The sequence below is a fragment of the Protopterus annectens genome, chromosome 13.part0 (genome assembly GCF_019279795.1).
Source record: "Protopterus annectens isolate FY-2018-M chromosome 13.part0, PAN1.0, whole genome shotgun sequence".
NCBI classification, from domain to species: Eukaryota; Metazoa; Chordata; order Ceratodontiformes; family Protopteridae; genus Protopterus; species Protopterus annectens.
In genome coordinates this window covers 503,739,745-503,757,451 of record NC_056747.1, presented here as the reverse complement: position 1 = coordinate 503,757,451, position 17,707 = coordinate 503,739,745, and the positions used below count along the sequence as shown (strand labels likewise).

At 37.5% G+C, this 17,707-nt stretch overlaps 1 protein-coding gene across 1 annotated transcript in view; it reads left to right on the top strand.

The window, feature by feature from the left end:
• Positions 1 to 17,707, top strand: part of LOC122787923 (dynein beta chain, flagellar outer arm-like) — a 5,188,001-nt gene that overhangs the window by 498,001 nt on the left and 4,672,293 nt on the right. Inside the window, exon 17 of the mRNA XM_044054850.1 lies at positions 3,582 to 3,701. Coding sequence (XP_043910785.1) covers positions 3,582 to 3,701 — 120 coding nt within the window. The remainder of the gene's footprint in view (positions 1 to 3,581; positions 3,702 to 17,707) is intronic.

Here is a 17,707-nt window from a genome sequence, read left to right as displayed (position 1 = left end):
TAATGGGTGCAGCTGAAAGAAGAAGAAAAAGAAGAATGGCTTGAACAGAAATTATGACTAAGGAAAGAAATCCACTGTTGCTGTTCAACTTTAGTTTTCCTTGTATCCTTTCAGCACATCTTTCCTGACCAAGACAACACAGTAATAACCATTTAGGAAATAACTCAATTAAGCTGGTGCCCTCAAAGCCATAGGGGTTATATATGTGCCCTGGGATGCATTTTAGAGCATTTTTTCAGCATTTTACCCTAATGGTGGCCTAAACAAAAATCATGAAAATGAAAAGAATTTCAGTCTTTTTTTTTTTCTTTCAAGGAAGACATAAGTTGTACCCAAGGCTTAATGTTCAAAACTGACAAAATAGTAGCTCATAATAAACTAACAAGCCATTTGTGGGAATACATAGGTCTTATCTGGGAATATTGCCTCCTTCCCTAACTCCCCACAAAAGGCAGTCACTGCGTATACATCCCTCTGGTGTTAGACTAGGATGAAAGCAATGGTATAAATTGCCTTAGACATATATTTCAAGTGACTGTTGCTATACGTATACATAGCATGCTTCCTCACCCCTAACCCTCAAAGTCATCCCCATGTATATGTATGTGCCTGGTGTGTGATTGTGAGAATGATTTCAGTAATATATTCTAATTTGTTTCTCCTGGTGCAGTGGTACAGCAAGAGGTTCTCCGTTCGATCCTCGGCTGGGGTGCCTTCGGAGTCTGCATGTCCTCCCTGTGGTCTCCCACATCCCAAAGACATGCTGCAGGTGGATTGGACACTCTAAATTGGCCTAGTGTGCCTTCTGTGGAAGGTGGCGCGGGCTGGCAACTCGACACTGTAAAATTCGACAGGTGATCGAAGAAGAAGAAGATTCTAATTTGTTTCTCCTAGACAGTACACTACTCCAACACAAGCAATTGTAACCTTCTTTTTATACCTCTGAGGTCTTTGAGAAAAGTAAATAAACAATGACCACACTGTCCTCAGCTCAAACACAAGCTATAATGACTTCATGTGTACACATCTAAGGTTTAACTGTGATGAAAATTAAAGTTGTAATAACCACACAATCCCCAGCTCACATAACCTACAGCAGCTTTCTGTACACACATTTGAGCAGGGTTGTTTTTAGAATGGGTGTGGTTGAAACCAGAGGCTATTATCAGCTTTATCCAAAAGGATCATATCTCAGCACTGTTTAGGTAAACAGCTCAATCATAAAATTGATACATTTTTTTGTCCTCATTTTTCTTCAACCAGCAATACCTTTTGTGAGGGTCCCCACAGAGTTAAGGATGATTAAGGGAGTCCCCAGTATCCGTTTATACAGTCTTGTGAGTGGGGGACACCAAACTCCAAGAAGATCTAAGTGTCTGAATATTCTGTGATCTATTTTGCATCTTATTTTTGAAATATAATTACTTGTACATTTTTACTGATAACCAGAAGAATAATGTCTGTGTCCTGCCATTATTGGGTGCATGCACAGATAGAAATCAGTGATAATTTTTGCACACACATGCAGACACACACAAGCATAAGCCATAGCAATACTAGTTTTGTACAACACTGGTACTGCCACACCAGATCAGTGACTGTTGTTTATGAATTGTCAGATAGCAGCAGGGTTAAGTCACTTATTTACCTCATTGAAGTATAATGCATACCCATCACTGTTCCTGATTTCACACACCTTCCCTGATTTTTGTTCATACTTCTGCTTTCTTCTTCATAAAAAGTTTGATTTGCTGGTAAATCATTCAAGATTACAAACAGTCAATCAATCCGGACATTTGAGTTTTATACTTATTGTCCAGAAATACATGTTAATGCAAAAGGTGTTATTCTATTACATTTTAAGTGAATTAGAGTAATATTAAAATGTAGTCCTGATTCTGAGCCTTTATACTATTATTATTGGCATTGCACTGAATTGTTAAGCAAAGGAATTGATAGTTATGGCATATGGTGTTCTGTTTGTATTTATAAAACCCCCTGAAAGAGAAAACCATCTCTGAAGATCAGAAGTATCAGCTCTTCTTAAAATCAAAATTTGCACTGTGATAAGTCACTCTGGGCTGCTGATCTCTCAACTGCTTACCTTGTTCATGTTCATTATCAACTTCATCCTAACAGGGTCATATCACAGGCCTGTTCAGGTTAAAGAACATAATTAGTAAATTAATACCTTTTTTCTTCCTTATTTTTTCCCCAACCAGCAGCAGCTTTTGTGGGGCCCCCACACAGCCAAAGATGATTAAGGGGGCCCCCTGCAGCTGCAGGTATAGCATGGACCTAAAGCTGGCTATGTAGTTAGTTTTAGTGGAGAACATGGCCAACAGCAGGATGTAACTAAGCCAGGGGCACTATGTCAGTGGTAAAATATTTAATGGAATTCTGATGCCTGTTACCTGACAAAGCACTGTTATTACAATCAGAAATAACTTTGAATTTTAAAGGAGATATAAATAAGAGTTATTATCCATGTGGTTTATTAAGTATACTAGAATGCTACTAGCTTTTGTTGGTTTGACAGACATGTTCCAAAATATCAGGATAAGATAACTTGCTGTGGTTGGGGGCCCCCAGGGAGCAGGGGATCCCCAGTGACCACAGGGTTCGCTGCAGCCTAAAGCCGGCAAGGAAGGTAGGGCGATAGCTTGTATGAGATGTAGAATTTTTAGTAAAATCACATTAATAAAAAAAACTATCCTCCATTGTGAAAAATAATTTATTCCGTCAATCTATTAAAAGTTATATTTTATTTAATATATTAATGTAATTCATTGTTATTATTTCATTAGTATCACTTGATAATATCCCAAGATATTTAATTCTGTTATCTGGTACAGTATATTTATGAAATTTCTTTTCTGTAGTTTTCTTATTATAATTTATGAGTAATATCTTAGTCCTATTGTCATTAAATATAAGACCCAAAATCTTTTGAATGAGCTCCATTGTCTCAAATAAGGCTTGTAGTGAGTTGTCAGAATTATCCAAAGTCAATAAAATGTCATTAGCAAATGCATGTAATTTAGAATTTAGATGATTGCCGAACTGTATGCTTCTAATTTCTTTATTCAATCTGATACAGTTCACAAATCAATGATATTGCCTTTTTTGACACCCAGGCTGCTGTAGATAGATAATTAAACTTACTTTGAGAGTTATACTGTGTAAATAAGGGATATTTTTGTAGTTTTAATAATCAGGCACAGTCAACAATTTCTTATAAAAATCTTTTAACCTTTTTTTAGTCTTCTGTCATTTCATGCATCATTGATAAGTTTATTGCTAAAATAGTAACTGTTATCAGGCTTACTACAATGTTAATGTTTTTCCTTCATGTGATGCATAGCAACTTGATGTAGAAGTCATTATATAAAGTTCTGAAAAGTACTGTCCTGCTATCATCCAAAGCTTGAATTTTTTTAAACTTTGGAAAGAGACTGAAATCTGCTTCAGGTTATATAGCAATAGGGGCCTAGATTGTTCACGACATAAAGTAATTTTCTCTTACTTATTTTGCTAGGCTTGATAAGCGAATTTACTTATTTTGCTGTTATTTTCTGCAGATTACTACAAATTTGGAAGAACACAGGCATCTTCAGACTGTTCAGCTAAATCTTGATCCTCGTCTTATTCTTTTATTTCATGAAGCTACTTATCTGCAGAAGGACCCCTTTAACATTAAAGTAAGTAGCAAAGTTTGAAATTTTGCTTAAATTTATTATGACATTAATTTTTTCAAGTTCTAGACTTGTATAGTTTATTTCTGTCATCTCACATTTTTTGCTAGTGCACAAGAAGTTATTTTAACTTAACCTAAGAACATATTCACTTTCATTTTTGGGATGTATATCTGTGCCTTCAACTGATATTCACAGCTTTCTTCCTCACACATACTTGTAAAGTACTTATTTTAACATCTGGGCAAGAAAAATAACTGGAAGTTACAGTTTCTAGTAGATGAAGCAGAAGATTACCAATATGTTTTTTAGTAAAGACACGCAAGTGATACATTTGTGATACTATTTTGATTAATTTTCCTTCCAAAACAACAGTCCAAAACAAATTATTGATAAACTAATAAAATAAACAATAAGATAAAGTAATTTCTGTATAATTTTGTGTTGCTATGTGGCTTGCTGTCTCCACAGTACTCTTATTTTTTCATATGTAGTTTGGATTGGATCAAAAAGTATAAGAAACTAAAAGCAAATACAATGTCTTCAGTTAATACGCATCATATTACAACAGGCCAGGCATCATATTTGACTCCATCATATACTATGGAATTCAATGGGTCTATATTAAAAGAATGAACATTTACTTACCAAAATACCTAAATGCTGAAACGTCTTCATCGAACCGTGAAAACATTGATCATCCAGAAGCATGAAATCGGAAATGTCGAGTCATCATGGTTGGCCCTTCTGCGGTATAGCTCCGTAAGGTAAGTGTGCAATAATTACGGACCTTAGGGTTAGGGTGCGGGTTAAGGTAAGTGCTTAGATGGTAATGTATGTTAGATTTAGAGTAGGGTTAGAAGTAGGGTTTTGTTAAGTGTATGTGTGTGGATTGTTTAGTTTGTTTGGGTATAGCTTTTTAAGGTAAGTGTGTGATTGTTACGGACCTTAGGGTTAGGGTGCAGGTTAAGTTAAGTGCATACATGGTGGTATATGCAAGATTTAGTGTAGGGTTAGAAGTAGGGTTTAGTTTAGGGTTAGAAGTAGGGTTTTGGTTAGTGTATGTATGTGGTTTATTTAGTTTGTATAGCTAGTATGTAGCGAGCGGTGGGGTGGGACAACTATGATGGTTCGAGTTTTTGAATTTTGCGGTTTAGGGCATTCGGTGTATTTGCAGTTCGCGAAATATGTGTCGGTGTTTAGGTATTCAGGTAAGTGAACTTTCATGCTTATAATATAGACCCGAATTTAATTAGACTCTGAATAAAAATATGATGATTTATCTAAAATAGTAAGAACAGTGAGCTAAAAAATTAATCTGAGGGAAATACTACTTTATAAATACTTGCTAATAATAATTACAAATGCACAGTTAGTTTCAAAACTACTTCACAAGAGTACTTTACTGAGGTTTACCATACAGAAGCTTGTCAAACAACTTGCTGGCCAAACTGGACACTGTGTATTACATTGCAACTAAATTTACTTACTCACTGTGAATTCTGGGATGAAAGATTTTTTTTTTCATTTTAACTGTTTTTTTCAGAAACTCTTGATAGTCTTCAGTTTATTGATGCAATGCCAGCAACCACTTAAGGCAATTCTTCTTAAAATGCCTAGGGTTATCAAGACAGTATTTTGTTACTGTCGCTCCTTGCTGTGATACATAACAACTTACCAGAGGAATCACTATCCTGTCATACAGGATTTTCTTTATGTTTACTTAGAATGGCAATAATAAGAAGTAGTGCTTATGTTCAGAATCTTTAGACTGCCAGTGACTGTTTTTCCTGTTTGCTGTAGCTTCATCTTCTAAGTGACACTACACAGTAAGAAGTGTAAATTCTTAGAAACTGAACATATTTCTAGCCCCAGTGGGATGGAAAGAAATTAGCTGTGAATGAAAGTACACAGTATAAGAGAAACTGCTACCCACAGACTCAGAATTTTTCGACCTCAGTAAGATGTAAAGAATGAAGGGCTATAAACACCTTGCTGTGTTGACCTTTCCTAGGCTAAATAATTTTGACATGCGATGACAGCTGTAAGAGCCAGCAGACAGTCTTGGGGAAAAATATGATGATAGTTCATGAAACCCCATTTCAGAGTATGGGGTATGCATCTTGACAAAGAGAGGTAGAGAAAGTTGAATTTCATGTGGTACACATTTAGTCTAGAGAGTTGACTCTTTGAATTTAGCCCCATGGAGGTTAGGCCACACTCATGGTGTCTCCATCTTCACTGGAAAAAAGGTGAAGAAATATTTGCCTGAATTGAAGAAATATGCCTATAGAAGTGAAATGACATATTTGCTTTCAAAAGTTTGTTTCTGGAAGTACAAACATAATTATCAGTGGGGGAATATGGCTCAGCTGCAACTACCAAGAATCACTTCACTGCCAGTTAATTTAGCAAAAAATTGGAAACTTTCAATTCAGTAATTTGATTTATTTCTTGATGTTAGTAGATTAGTCAACAAACATGAAAAAGCAGTGTGTGCTACATTTCTGCATGTCTCCTTGGTAGATGTGATAATGATATTTAAATCATATACTTTTCTCAGAGAAGAAAAAAAGACATACTAGAAAAAGGAGAGTGAGAGAGAAACATTTGGGAATTATTGTAAGTTTAAACATAATTTACTGTTTATTCACCATTTATTCTTTATTCTTTACAGTGACACAAGGGTCATCAGAGACTATAGATGCTTATATCATCTATACTTTTTTATCAGATTAAAAATAAAGCTAAATAACTCTGAAGTGTGTGTTTCTTGATTCAGTAACTGATAGAATACTTTGCAGTATAAGAATTAATGAAGCAAAGACATGCTCATAAAAGACACTTGATCTTATCAAAACCCTGGATCAGTACAGAGGAAGTAAAATTACTAGTACACCATTAAATGCATTATTTGAGGTAAATTATGTAAGATACGATGCAACTCCAATTGCAATAAAAAATCATAACATAGGAAATAAAAGTATGGATATTTTGCAGAAATAGATATGAAAAGGAAAGCCATTTGAACATGTATTGTCAGTAAATGGAGTAGAGAGGAAAGCTTGGGCAATTGAAATTCAAACCTTATATAATAAGCACACCTATAAGCAAGAGAGGAAACATTTTCTTGCTTTTAAATCTGTAGAATATCTGTGTGAAAAAAAACAAGTTTAAGTATGTGTAAATGGAAAGATAAGTGCATTCAAAAGCATTTGCAAGGTGTTGGTCAAAAATATGGAAAAGAGAAGTGTCAACAAACATCTCTGGAAGGTACTGTTGAAGAGGAAAGAGCTGATACAATGAAGTTCTAAAATACCTTTGGGGTTTATCTCACTGAACATATCACACAACTAGAGAAGCTCCAGAGGTTCCTAGCTAAGTGGATTTCAGGCTTAAACATTCTGAGCCACTAAGAAAGGTTAGAATCTCTATCCCTTTCCTCAGTATTTCTAAGACTTTTGAAGGGCAGTCTCAGCCTCACCCAGTGTGCCACTAAAGACCCTGTTATCCTTGATCTCCAATATCTCTACAAGTCTAATAGCTTAGCAAATACAGAACCATGGGCATAAATCTTCAGCACCAGATAAATATAAATGGAATGGAATGGGATGGGGAGAGAGATTCCTTATGCAGTGCCACCCCCATCTTTGGATGAGTACCTCAAATTTACCCCAAGACTAACTGATCTATCCCTGCTTGAGAAAGGGGTGCAGCCTTAGGATGGGTACTGGCAAGGCATTCATGGCTATAAGTCGGAATTGCCTTGAAACTCTTATGAATCCCATAAATGAATATCTGAAGCACCAGGACAAGAATGCAACTCAGAATGTTTGAAAGAAATACTGAAACTGAACATGTACAACTTTAAATTTAAACTAGATGAAGATACAGAGTGTATTTTTTCTTCTAAATATACTTTTGAAGCATTGCGGTATTGAACAGAGAGGTATGTTTAGATTCTTAATGCATGCTGGACACAGTGTGAAATTTAGTTGAGAAATAACTGACATATGAACATAAACATAAATTTAATCTTGGGGTAAATTTGAGGTACTCTTTCAACTCATAGAACTAAAAGAAGCTAATTGTTCTAATAATGTGGGTTGTTCAGCTTATTAGAAGTTAAAAACTGTGAAATAGATTCACTGTGCAGAAGTAGACACTGCATATATACAGAACCAGTCAAATATTAGTAGACACATTTTTCATACTGTTAGAGACACACAGCAGTGACATGCTTGTATATAGCTATATTTGGTTACAGGTTTATGTTTTCCAGAAGAATATGATGCATAAATAAATCCTGATGCTGTGCTACTGACACATGCTTTTAGAAAAGTGCCAGTAGCTCTCAAGACTCAAACTGAGCAGGAACTAGCCAATAGAAAACTTATATGTTACTGAGACTCAAATTATGCCAGTTGAACAGGTGAAGAGTATGGTCACCATTGAAGAGAAAGACAAATGTTTCATTGGTGTTATCTGTATGGTTGAATAAAGTGGTTAAAAAAGTGTGTTATGCACTGGTTAAAACTGAAGATCTGCTCTCAAAAATGCACTAGATGCAAACTAAGGTTTCCGTAATATAAGGCTAGATAAAGCAAGCAAGCTTCGAATTGCTTATCTATAATGTGATTTGTAGAACTTCTTAACTTCATGGTTGTTTTATGTTGTAATTCCTCCTTCTGTGGTTCTGTCATCATTTCTTTCATGGTTTGCGATCATTTTTCTGTTATTTTTCATTGTGAGATGCTCCGCCTCTGTTAATGGAATGCCCACTGACCTCTGACATCATGTAAGGGATGCTGTATGCTGTAAATTCAGTGCTTGAAAGTGGTTTAGAAAACTGGGGTGCTTTTACTATTGATAACAGTGACATCCAAGTTTTTGGTTTAACTTCTGATGTTGGGGTTCTAAATCCTTGCAAGGATGACCCTTAGTTCAGTTTGTCAGGACATTCTGATGACAGAGCTGTTGATGTTGAGATGTCTGTATCGCTTTCCCTCATACCCCAGTGGAAGGCTTTTGAGGAATCACAAATAATATGCATTCTGCTACAATATAACTAATTTACTTTGCTGCTGATTACTGAATCACACACACACACACACACACACACACACACACACACACACACACACACACACACACACACACATTTTTTTAAACTGGTGAATGTATTGCTTTCATTTTATGGTCACTCTGTTATGGCTGTCTACAGTGGTGCACTGTTGTATTTTTAATGTTCTGAGTGGCAGCAGTATGTGTGTGGATGAAGTGTTTTGGTTATATAGGGGAGGAAGTTAGTGAATGGTATGAATCTGAAAATTATGTATGAGCACTGTAATGGTTCATAGAAACTGTGTCTCAGACTTTGTCACACACACACACACACACACACACACACACACACACACACACACACACACACACTCTCTCTCTCTCTCTCTCTCTCTCTCACACACACACACATCTCTCTCTCTCACACACACACACTCTCTCTCTCACACACACACACACACACACACACACACACACACACACACACACACACACACACACACACACACACACACACACACACGCTCTCACACACACACACACACACACACACACACACACACACACACACACACACACACACACACGAAAATGTAGTACAAACTTTTATGACAGGTATGTAGTGCAGATTAAGAGGAAACAAAGGCTTATTCCTAAAACTATTTGGATGGTGACAAAGTGAGGGAGTAATGATGATAGTGCTGGGACTACATTATCGTGCTAGATTGTGATGAGCACATGGGAGTCATGTATGAAGTATGCAACTGTATTATGTTAAAGTTCTGCATGCATGTATGTGTGAGAAGACCTAGTCAGGGACATTCTACCATTATCTGGACAGTTGAGATGCATGGATAGCACAACTGATGTCTTATCCAAGTTTAGATACCTGAAAGCAATACATAAATAGTTAACTATTTCCATTGAAATGAAACACACCATTCATTCCAATTTTAAAAATTTACTGCAACAAGCATGAGGCTATTAGCATTACAATACACACATGCAACCTATTTCAGCTTTGCACAATATTAGCAGCAACTCTTTGAAAAGTAGTGTCATGTAAAATAGTAAAACACAGTGCAGTACAAATTAGATTAAGCAAATGAATGTGAATGCATTTAAATTGTTTTCATCCTAACACAGGTGAAACCCAGGAAAAAATGTAAGCAAGTCTCTGGAAAAGCCTGATATACTTCATTATTTGCATATCTACTTTAGCACTGTTTACCTAACATGACATCAAGATGGGATAGAGTTTCACAGAAAAATAAGTTCCAGAATGCCAGCAGAAGGTCTGTCTTAACAATTTCAGCTAGGAAACAATTCCAGCAAAGAAAATACATATAACAGTTACAGCTATGGTAAATAATACCACCTTTGCAATGCATGCAAAGCAAAACTATAACACTTTCAAAAGTGTGACAAATCACTTTTATATGCCATTTGGAAGATATAATTTGTGTTGTATTTCTTCAGCACCATAAGTTCTCCAAAGAGCTGTTGTACAAGTAATTGAAGACTTACAGGGTGTTGTAAACATAACTGATGGTGTTAGCGCAGAGTGAGATACAGGAACAGTATAACAAGAGACTGAAACAGCTGTTTAACTTATTACAGCCTGTTGTACCTCCAGGCTTTTCTGCAGTTACATCCTACTGCACCTCTAGGTGTTAAATATTACTTCTTCATATTTGCATTAATAATTCCAAAACCATGCTACATACAAGGTGTCAGAATATTGTATCTTGAAGCATACATGATGGCAAACACAACTGTATCGATATTTGAACACAGTCAATGAGTATTTGTTAGAACTGTAAGGAGGTAATAACTTAATTTTTAAGAGCTCAAGCCACACCCACTGGGAATTGAAGGTACACATTCAGTAGAGCTCTACTGGAGGGGAAAGTATTAATACATTAAAACAATAAAATTCCAAGTTAAGTTAGAGCAAATATAAGATAAAGGTGAAAAGTTTGAAACACACAGGACCTATTCAAATTGCAGGTGTATAAAGCATGATGTAGATGAGGTTAGAGCTGTTGTGCAATTGCCTAATTCAGTAGGCATTAGATATTTTCTAAGACTGATGTATCTTGCACAGTTTGTTACTTATATGTGTGAGGTAACTGCACCACTGAGAAAGATGTTAGAGCAAGTGTAACTTGGGAATGGCGCTATGAGCAGGGAAAACACTTTGAAAAACTCTAACAGTCAGTTGAAAAGCCAAGGTATAACTAAGCCAGTTTTGCTCCAAGTAGAAAACATTCAGAATAGTATAAGATCTGTAATCTGACAAGAAAATACATCAGTTGCTTATGAGCCAAAACATTTGTAGAATAACAAAAGGGATATAGTTAAACAGCAAAAAGGAACAGCTAGCAACAGTGCATGGATGCAAGATAAGTAGAAGCAATCAACAAACCTTTGCAAAGCATATTTAGAAAGTTTTTGCACAAGGCACTTACAGGACTGCAGAGGATGCTGCTTAATCTATGTAGGCATGATTTAAAAGTGAAATACAGAGGGAGAGTAATTACCTATAACAGATATGTGGAGTAGAGATTATTTACCAAATCAGCATGTATAACTGCTAGAAGAACCACAAGATGTATTTTGTGTAGTGCCATAATTACCGATAACAGAAGAAAAATAAGTAATTCAGCTTATTACTGGCACTTAGAGACACACTTATGAAAAATGTTAGCATGAGCAGCTGGCATGAGTAAAAAAAATCATTAGTGAGTAAAGGAAGTGAATGTTACTTTTCTGGCAGGAAGGAAGTGGCCAAAGTTCAGGGCTTAATGTTCAAAGTTAATACAACAGTAGCTCTCAGTCAAGTGAGAAAACAGATGCTTGTGAGGATGAATGAGTTCACATCTGGTAACACACAAGCATAAAAAAAGAAAGATATATTGGTATTGGTCAGGAATGCCTGCTTACATAAAACAAGTAGTGTAGAGTTGTTTCACCTGTACTTCATAATATGAAAACAGTCCAGAAGAAGTGTGCGCTGATAATACTCACAGTTGTGCAGGTAGTTAAGAGCATCTTCGTCATCAGTGAAGTTGAGGGAATGGATTTGCTCCACTTTAATTTCAAGTTCACTAACATAAATAAAATTACAAACTTGGTATGTGGAAATGTACCTTCTACATTAAAACCAGTATTTTTGAAACAATGGTACTTTTTCATTATTTCTGGCAATGGCCTACAATACAGGAATCAGAAATTCAGAAGCTTTGTCCATGAAAGAAACTTCAAGCATTTACTGCCCAACATACTTAATTCTTTGTTCTAGTATTTTGGACAAAGGCAAAACTAATAGGGGGACAGATATTACTTGAATTTTTTCAAAAAGGTAACAGAACAGGTTTTCCATTAACATGAATTTTCTGGACAATAAAAAATATGAAACTATAATCTTTTGGATTATTGACTGACTTTATTCTATGGTTTACGAGAAAATGAAACATTTTATGAGGGGTGGGGTAAAAATATGAGGCAAAACCAGGAATGTTCTGCAAGGTCAGAGACAGCTGTGAGGGGTGGACTGCCATTCCACATAATCCCCAGTTAAATGGGCAGAACTACCTAAATAGTGAAACAGCTCAAGCGAACAAGTAGTAGTAAAACTTTTGAAGAATGTCAGCTTGCCATTTTAGAATAAAGGACACAGTGGTAAGGAAGCCCTTCTACATTGCACATCTCATAAATAAGGGCATCGCATCCAGTGCTAAGGATATTATAACTCCGCTATACTTGACCCTCATTAGACCACTAATTGAGTACAATGTTCCCTTTTGCATGTACCCCACCAGACACCTGCAACAAGTGGAGAGACCACAGAGGTTTCTAACCAGGAAAATTGAGGACCTCCGAAACATGACCTACATGGAAAGACTGAAGGCTCTGTCTCCATACTCTGTATCCTACAGGCTGCTGAGTGGCGACCTGTGCCTGGCCTTCAGAGTGATCTCTGACCCTGCCTAATAGAAATGCTGCATGTCCACAAATGAAATGACACAAGAGTCACTCACTCCATGGATCTCATCCTAGCCTGTAACATAAATAGAACATGTTGGAGAGATAGATATGTCTCTCAGAGATTGATGCTTGTCTGGAATAAACTCCCACTTTACATGAAGCAGAGCTCCTCAAGGACCCCATTTAAATGCAACCTTGACAACTGGACGGGAAACTGTGAATTCACTCTGGGAGTGGCACTATGTCCCTCATGGACATGGGCAGTCAGTGCTAATCAATGATACACTCTGCTAACAATGACCATCTAACCATGGTCAACTAGAGAACAATGGTATTACATAGCTAGGCGTGTTGAGGGCCTAAGACCAGTAGCCTAGTAACCTCCTATGAACCTATGAATACTTCATCATGAGGACTCAATCTCTTACTATCTCCATTGCTAATGAGACTATATTATGGACTCCTGGAAATTAGCATAAATGAACTGAAATGCTGAAAAAAATCCGCAGAGTCAGACTACCAGATTTACAGGATAGAGACAAAATAAGCATACAAAAACTATAAGAAAGCTCACGGCTTGTAGCTTAAACTAGCTGATAAAGCAGCTAAACCAAAATATATTGCAGGTTCAAAGGTAAGTACTAGGCTAGTTGCCCTTATGGGTCATTTTAAGCCTATCCAGTTTCCCCTTTTGTGCTCTAATTAACCCATTTGGTTAGAGTTTAACCTTATCCGTTCCATGGCTGATAATTATATATTACTTGTCATGATAATACCACAGATAATGTGAGGGGACTCATGCATGGGATAAAACATTTAGGAGCTGCCTCTGTTCATTAGTGGTACAGGGGGCAGTCCTGGGGTAATTTTTCTATTCTCCATCCACAGATCCAAGATGCTGTTGAATATGAACAGAGATGAACTTTGTTTAATGTGAATAGGGAGTCTGTTGCAGAGCAGCAGTATCCTCTGTAAGATATACCTGTCCCTCCAAGCCATTCTTTTTATGTTGTTGCGATTATTTTGCTAATGACAAAGATGGAAAGCTGCCCATGAGAATTCAAAAAAATTAATAGAAGACAAATACATCTAAATCAAAAGTCCAGAAGGAAGAACAATAAGTAAAGTGCAGCAACCATTCCTGTTGCAAGTAAATAGACTGTGAGTACTGTGAGAACTGTCAATCCTGACAGAGAAAAAGAGAAAGAGAGAGATCCTGGAGTCATAGTCACAAGAACATTAGTAGTGCAGGGAGACTGTGAACATTCCTTTAATAGACAACTGTAGAAGTTATTGATTTGTAAATTTTGGTTATAATGTAATGAGAATATAAATGTTCATTTGAAGTGTAACCTGGAAGGTAATCTGTTTTGTAAATGCAGTTTGGAAAGTTGTTATTGCCTCTTGGCCTGTGTCATGGCTCAAAACAGTCTTTGGATCAGTTTATTCTCCCCATTTAACAAAGACAGATAGACAGATAGACAGATAGATAGATAGACAGACAGATAGATGGATAGATAACTAGATAGAATAAGTAAATAAAACCAGGATTAGGCATCCATTGTAAATGGTCTGTCTGTGGAAGAATACTGAAGAAACTGGACAGTTGTATATATGGTTCTAGAGTTAAAAAAGCTTTTTAGGACTGAAAGTTACATTAATGCCTTTTGAATATGAGAGAAGATCAAACTCAAGATATGATATTGTCTTTTCCATCTGTTCCTCAATATATGGATCTCTGATCCATGTCGGATCTGACTTCAGCCACTTTCAAGCTTTTGGATCCAGTTCTCAAACTCCTCCCCTTACCCATAATTCTTGTAACCACAAGATACGATAACAAACTGGTGAAACAAGGCAAACGGATCCAAACAGGAGCACACCAGACGTAAAGGTTCCTTATACAACATAAGACAGCGTTTTCGCTACACAAAATAGGTAGCTTCTTCAGAGTAAATGAATACAGATTTAAAACACACTCATAAAAAGGCAGCGGAGTGTTACGATAATTACATCACTTCCTGACTGCATTTAATTTTAAAGCGCTAATGTCATCGCAAAAGCTCAAACATGCGCTCTATAAATATAAAAAGTAGAAACAACATCACAAGTTAAAAATGCACTAAAACAAGAATTAAAAGTACTTGACTCAAAAAGTCAATGTATATTAGTCAAGACGCTTGATCAAACTAGTAAATATCATTGCAATAGTAGGCAACAATAGACTGTTTTCAACTGGTGCAGGGTACACATTATATAAAAAATATTTAAATAAGTCAAACAATCTAAACTAGTTTGTGCAGGATGTACCCATTAAAGTCAGCTTACATGTGGTTAATATTCATGAAAGCAAACCATAGACCCTGATAAGTATAGAACCCATATTTCCACCATCAGGACGGAATCAACCATTCTGGAGGAAGGGTAAGTTGGGATATATGCTTCTTGAAAAACAAAATAAAATAAAATGTTGTGAACAACACATTGGACAAGCAAATTTTAATCACTAAAAATATTAGTGTACATAGAAAATAGACCAAGTGTTCAAACATAGAAGTAGGAAGGCATAGAAATGCCTTATTATCCACCAATAAGCTACCTCAAATAAGATCTATATTTGAGGTAGGCAGCTATATTACAACTGTCATTAAGGCCAGGAGTATTAAATGCATCCAGCTTTAGTTGCCATAACAATTCACAATTTTCTAAAAGAATAGACGTGGGCCCCCCTCTAATGGAATCAGTAATATGGTCAATGCCCATAAATGAAAATGAGTGACCCGGGCAACTTACTGAATGTTTGGCCAGAGCGTTCTCACATTTCTTGTTTTTAATAGCATAATTATGCTGGTAGATACGGTCCTTAAATCTTCTATCAGTCTTGCCAACATAGTATGCTGCACAGCAAGAACAGAACGCTACATAAACAATGGATTTGGTATTGCAGGTAATCCTATGAAAAATATCAAATTTCTTCCCCTTGATAGAGAAAGAACTACCAGTCCTTATACAATGACATTGATTACAAAAGCCACATGCAAAAGACCCTTTAGTTCTACTCTGCATTTCCTGGTTTGGATGCTTTTGCAATAGTTCCTTAATATTCAAGCCCCTTTTGTAGATAGTACGGGGTTTTTCTCCTAGTTTTTCCACCAGCAAAGGGGTACTAGAAATAAAGTGCCAGTTCTTGTTCAATATTTCCTGTATTAAATGAGAATTTATATTAAATGTAGTGATAAAGCTACATGGATATTCATTTGAAGCAACCCCTTCTGTAGATGTAACCCTAGACTGAATAGGTAAAATGGTTTGAACTTCACGTCTTATTGCCAAATCGGCATTACCAGCTCGTGAACTATCCAGAATAGGATTGTAAAAACCATTAATTCTCTTAGATTCCACCTCTTCTATCAGGTCATCAATTAACTGAAGGGGGTAACCACGATTCAAAAATAAGCCTTTTAGAAATGTGCATTCAGATAAAAAGTCAGATGAATCAGTGCACATTCTGACGGCCCTCACTAACTGACCCTTGACTATGGCTCTTTTGAGTTTGTAAGGATGTGCACTAGAAAAGTGCAAGAAGGAGTTGACATAAGTGTCCTTTCTGAAAATGACTGAATGTTAAGTTGTCAATCTCGCCTTCATTCTTGCTTGATGGGTTCGGAGCCGATCCTCGGCTCCGACTCGGCACTTGCTAAGCTCGAGAGTCACTTTTACCAGCTCGAGGCAGCCCCATATCCCATGATGCAAGGCGGTAAGTACCCAGATCTCGTTTGCGCCGCTGATGAGGTCCTCCTTTTACCAGCTCCTGGTAAGTGATTTGCTACTTTGCTATTTTAGCCCCCTTTAACAAAAAAACCCTTTATTATTAGTTTTTATTTAGTTTTAAACATTTTCTGACAGAAAATTCCCTGTCTCTTCTTATTTTTTTAGTCAAACTTTACCCATCCCATCCCCCCCCCCCCCGTTAGGGTGTGTGTGTGTGTTTCTAGTTATACCTTTTTGGTATATTTAATTTAAATTCTTTGACTGGTGTGTGTGTGTGCTTGTGTTACACCATGTCAAAAGAAAGGGTCTCAGGCTTTAAGAAGTGTGACTCGTGCTGTCAGAAGATGTCTCTGACAGACGGTCACACTTCTTGCCTGTATTGCCTGGGGCCTCTTCACCTGCAGGACTCCTGTGCTATATGTCATTCTTTCAGCCAGAGAGTCCTGCAGGAAAGAAGAAATAAATTAATACTCAGGGGCCTTCTTAAGCCGGAGGGCTCTCCGGCTAAGTCGGCTCCATCCAAGACTACCAAGTCTTCCAAGGCCCAGGCTTCTGTGTCAAAGCCTGCGGCCTCGGCTCCGACTCGTTCTGAGTCGAGATCGGCTCTGGCTGGAGCTGATTCTGGCTTAACAGCCTTCGGCACCGATGGCTATCGGTGCCGATTCTGCATCGACCACTTCGTGTCGGCTCCGATCGGTTCCGACCACCATGTGGCTCAGGCATCGGTGTCGGCTCCGATCGGCTCCGACACCGCTACTTTGTGGCTGTATCGGCTCCGGCTGGAGCCGATGCATCGAGCTACCTGTCGGCTCCGATAAGTTGTCGGCTCCGACAGGTTCAATAGTTTCATAGGTTCCGATGGCTCCTTCGAGGAAGAGGTCGAGGTCTCCTTCCTTGGAGCCGATACTGGCTCGCTTCACCTCTCCTCTCGAACGGAGCCATCGGAGCCGATCTTCAAGGTCATCCAGGCTTTCTGACCATGACTTAGAGAGAGTGGTCAGTAGATTACTTAAGTCACAGGCACTGGCCCAAATGTTACATAGTCCGTCTCAACAGACGACTATTGGTCCACACCCGTTGCAGTTCCTCCTTCAACTCTACCCCAGAGCTTGGAGTTGGAGTCTTCGAATGGTTACTGCTACGGCTGAAGGACAGATACCCCTTCTGTTCCTTCAGCCTCTACTCTT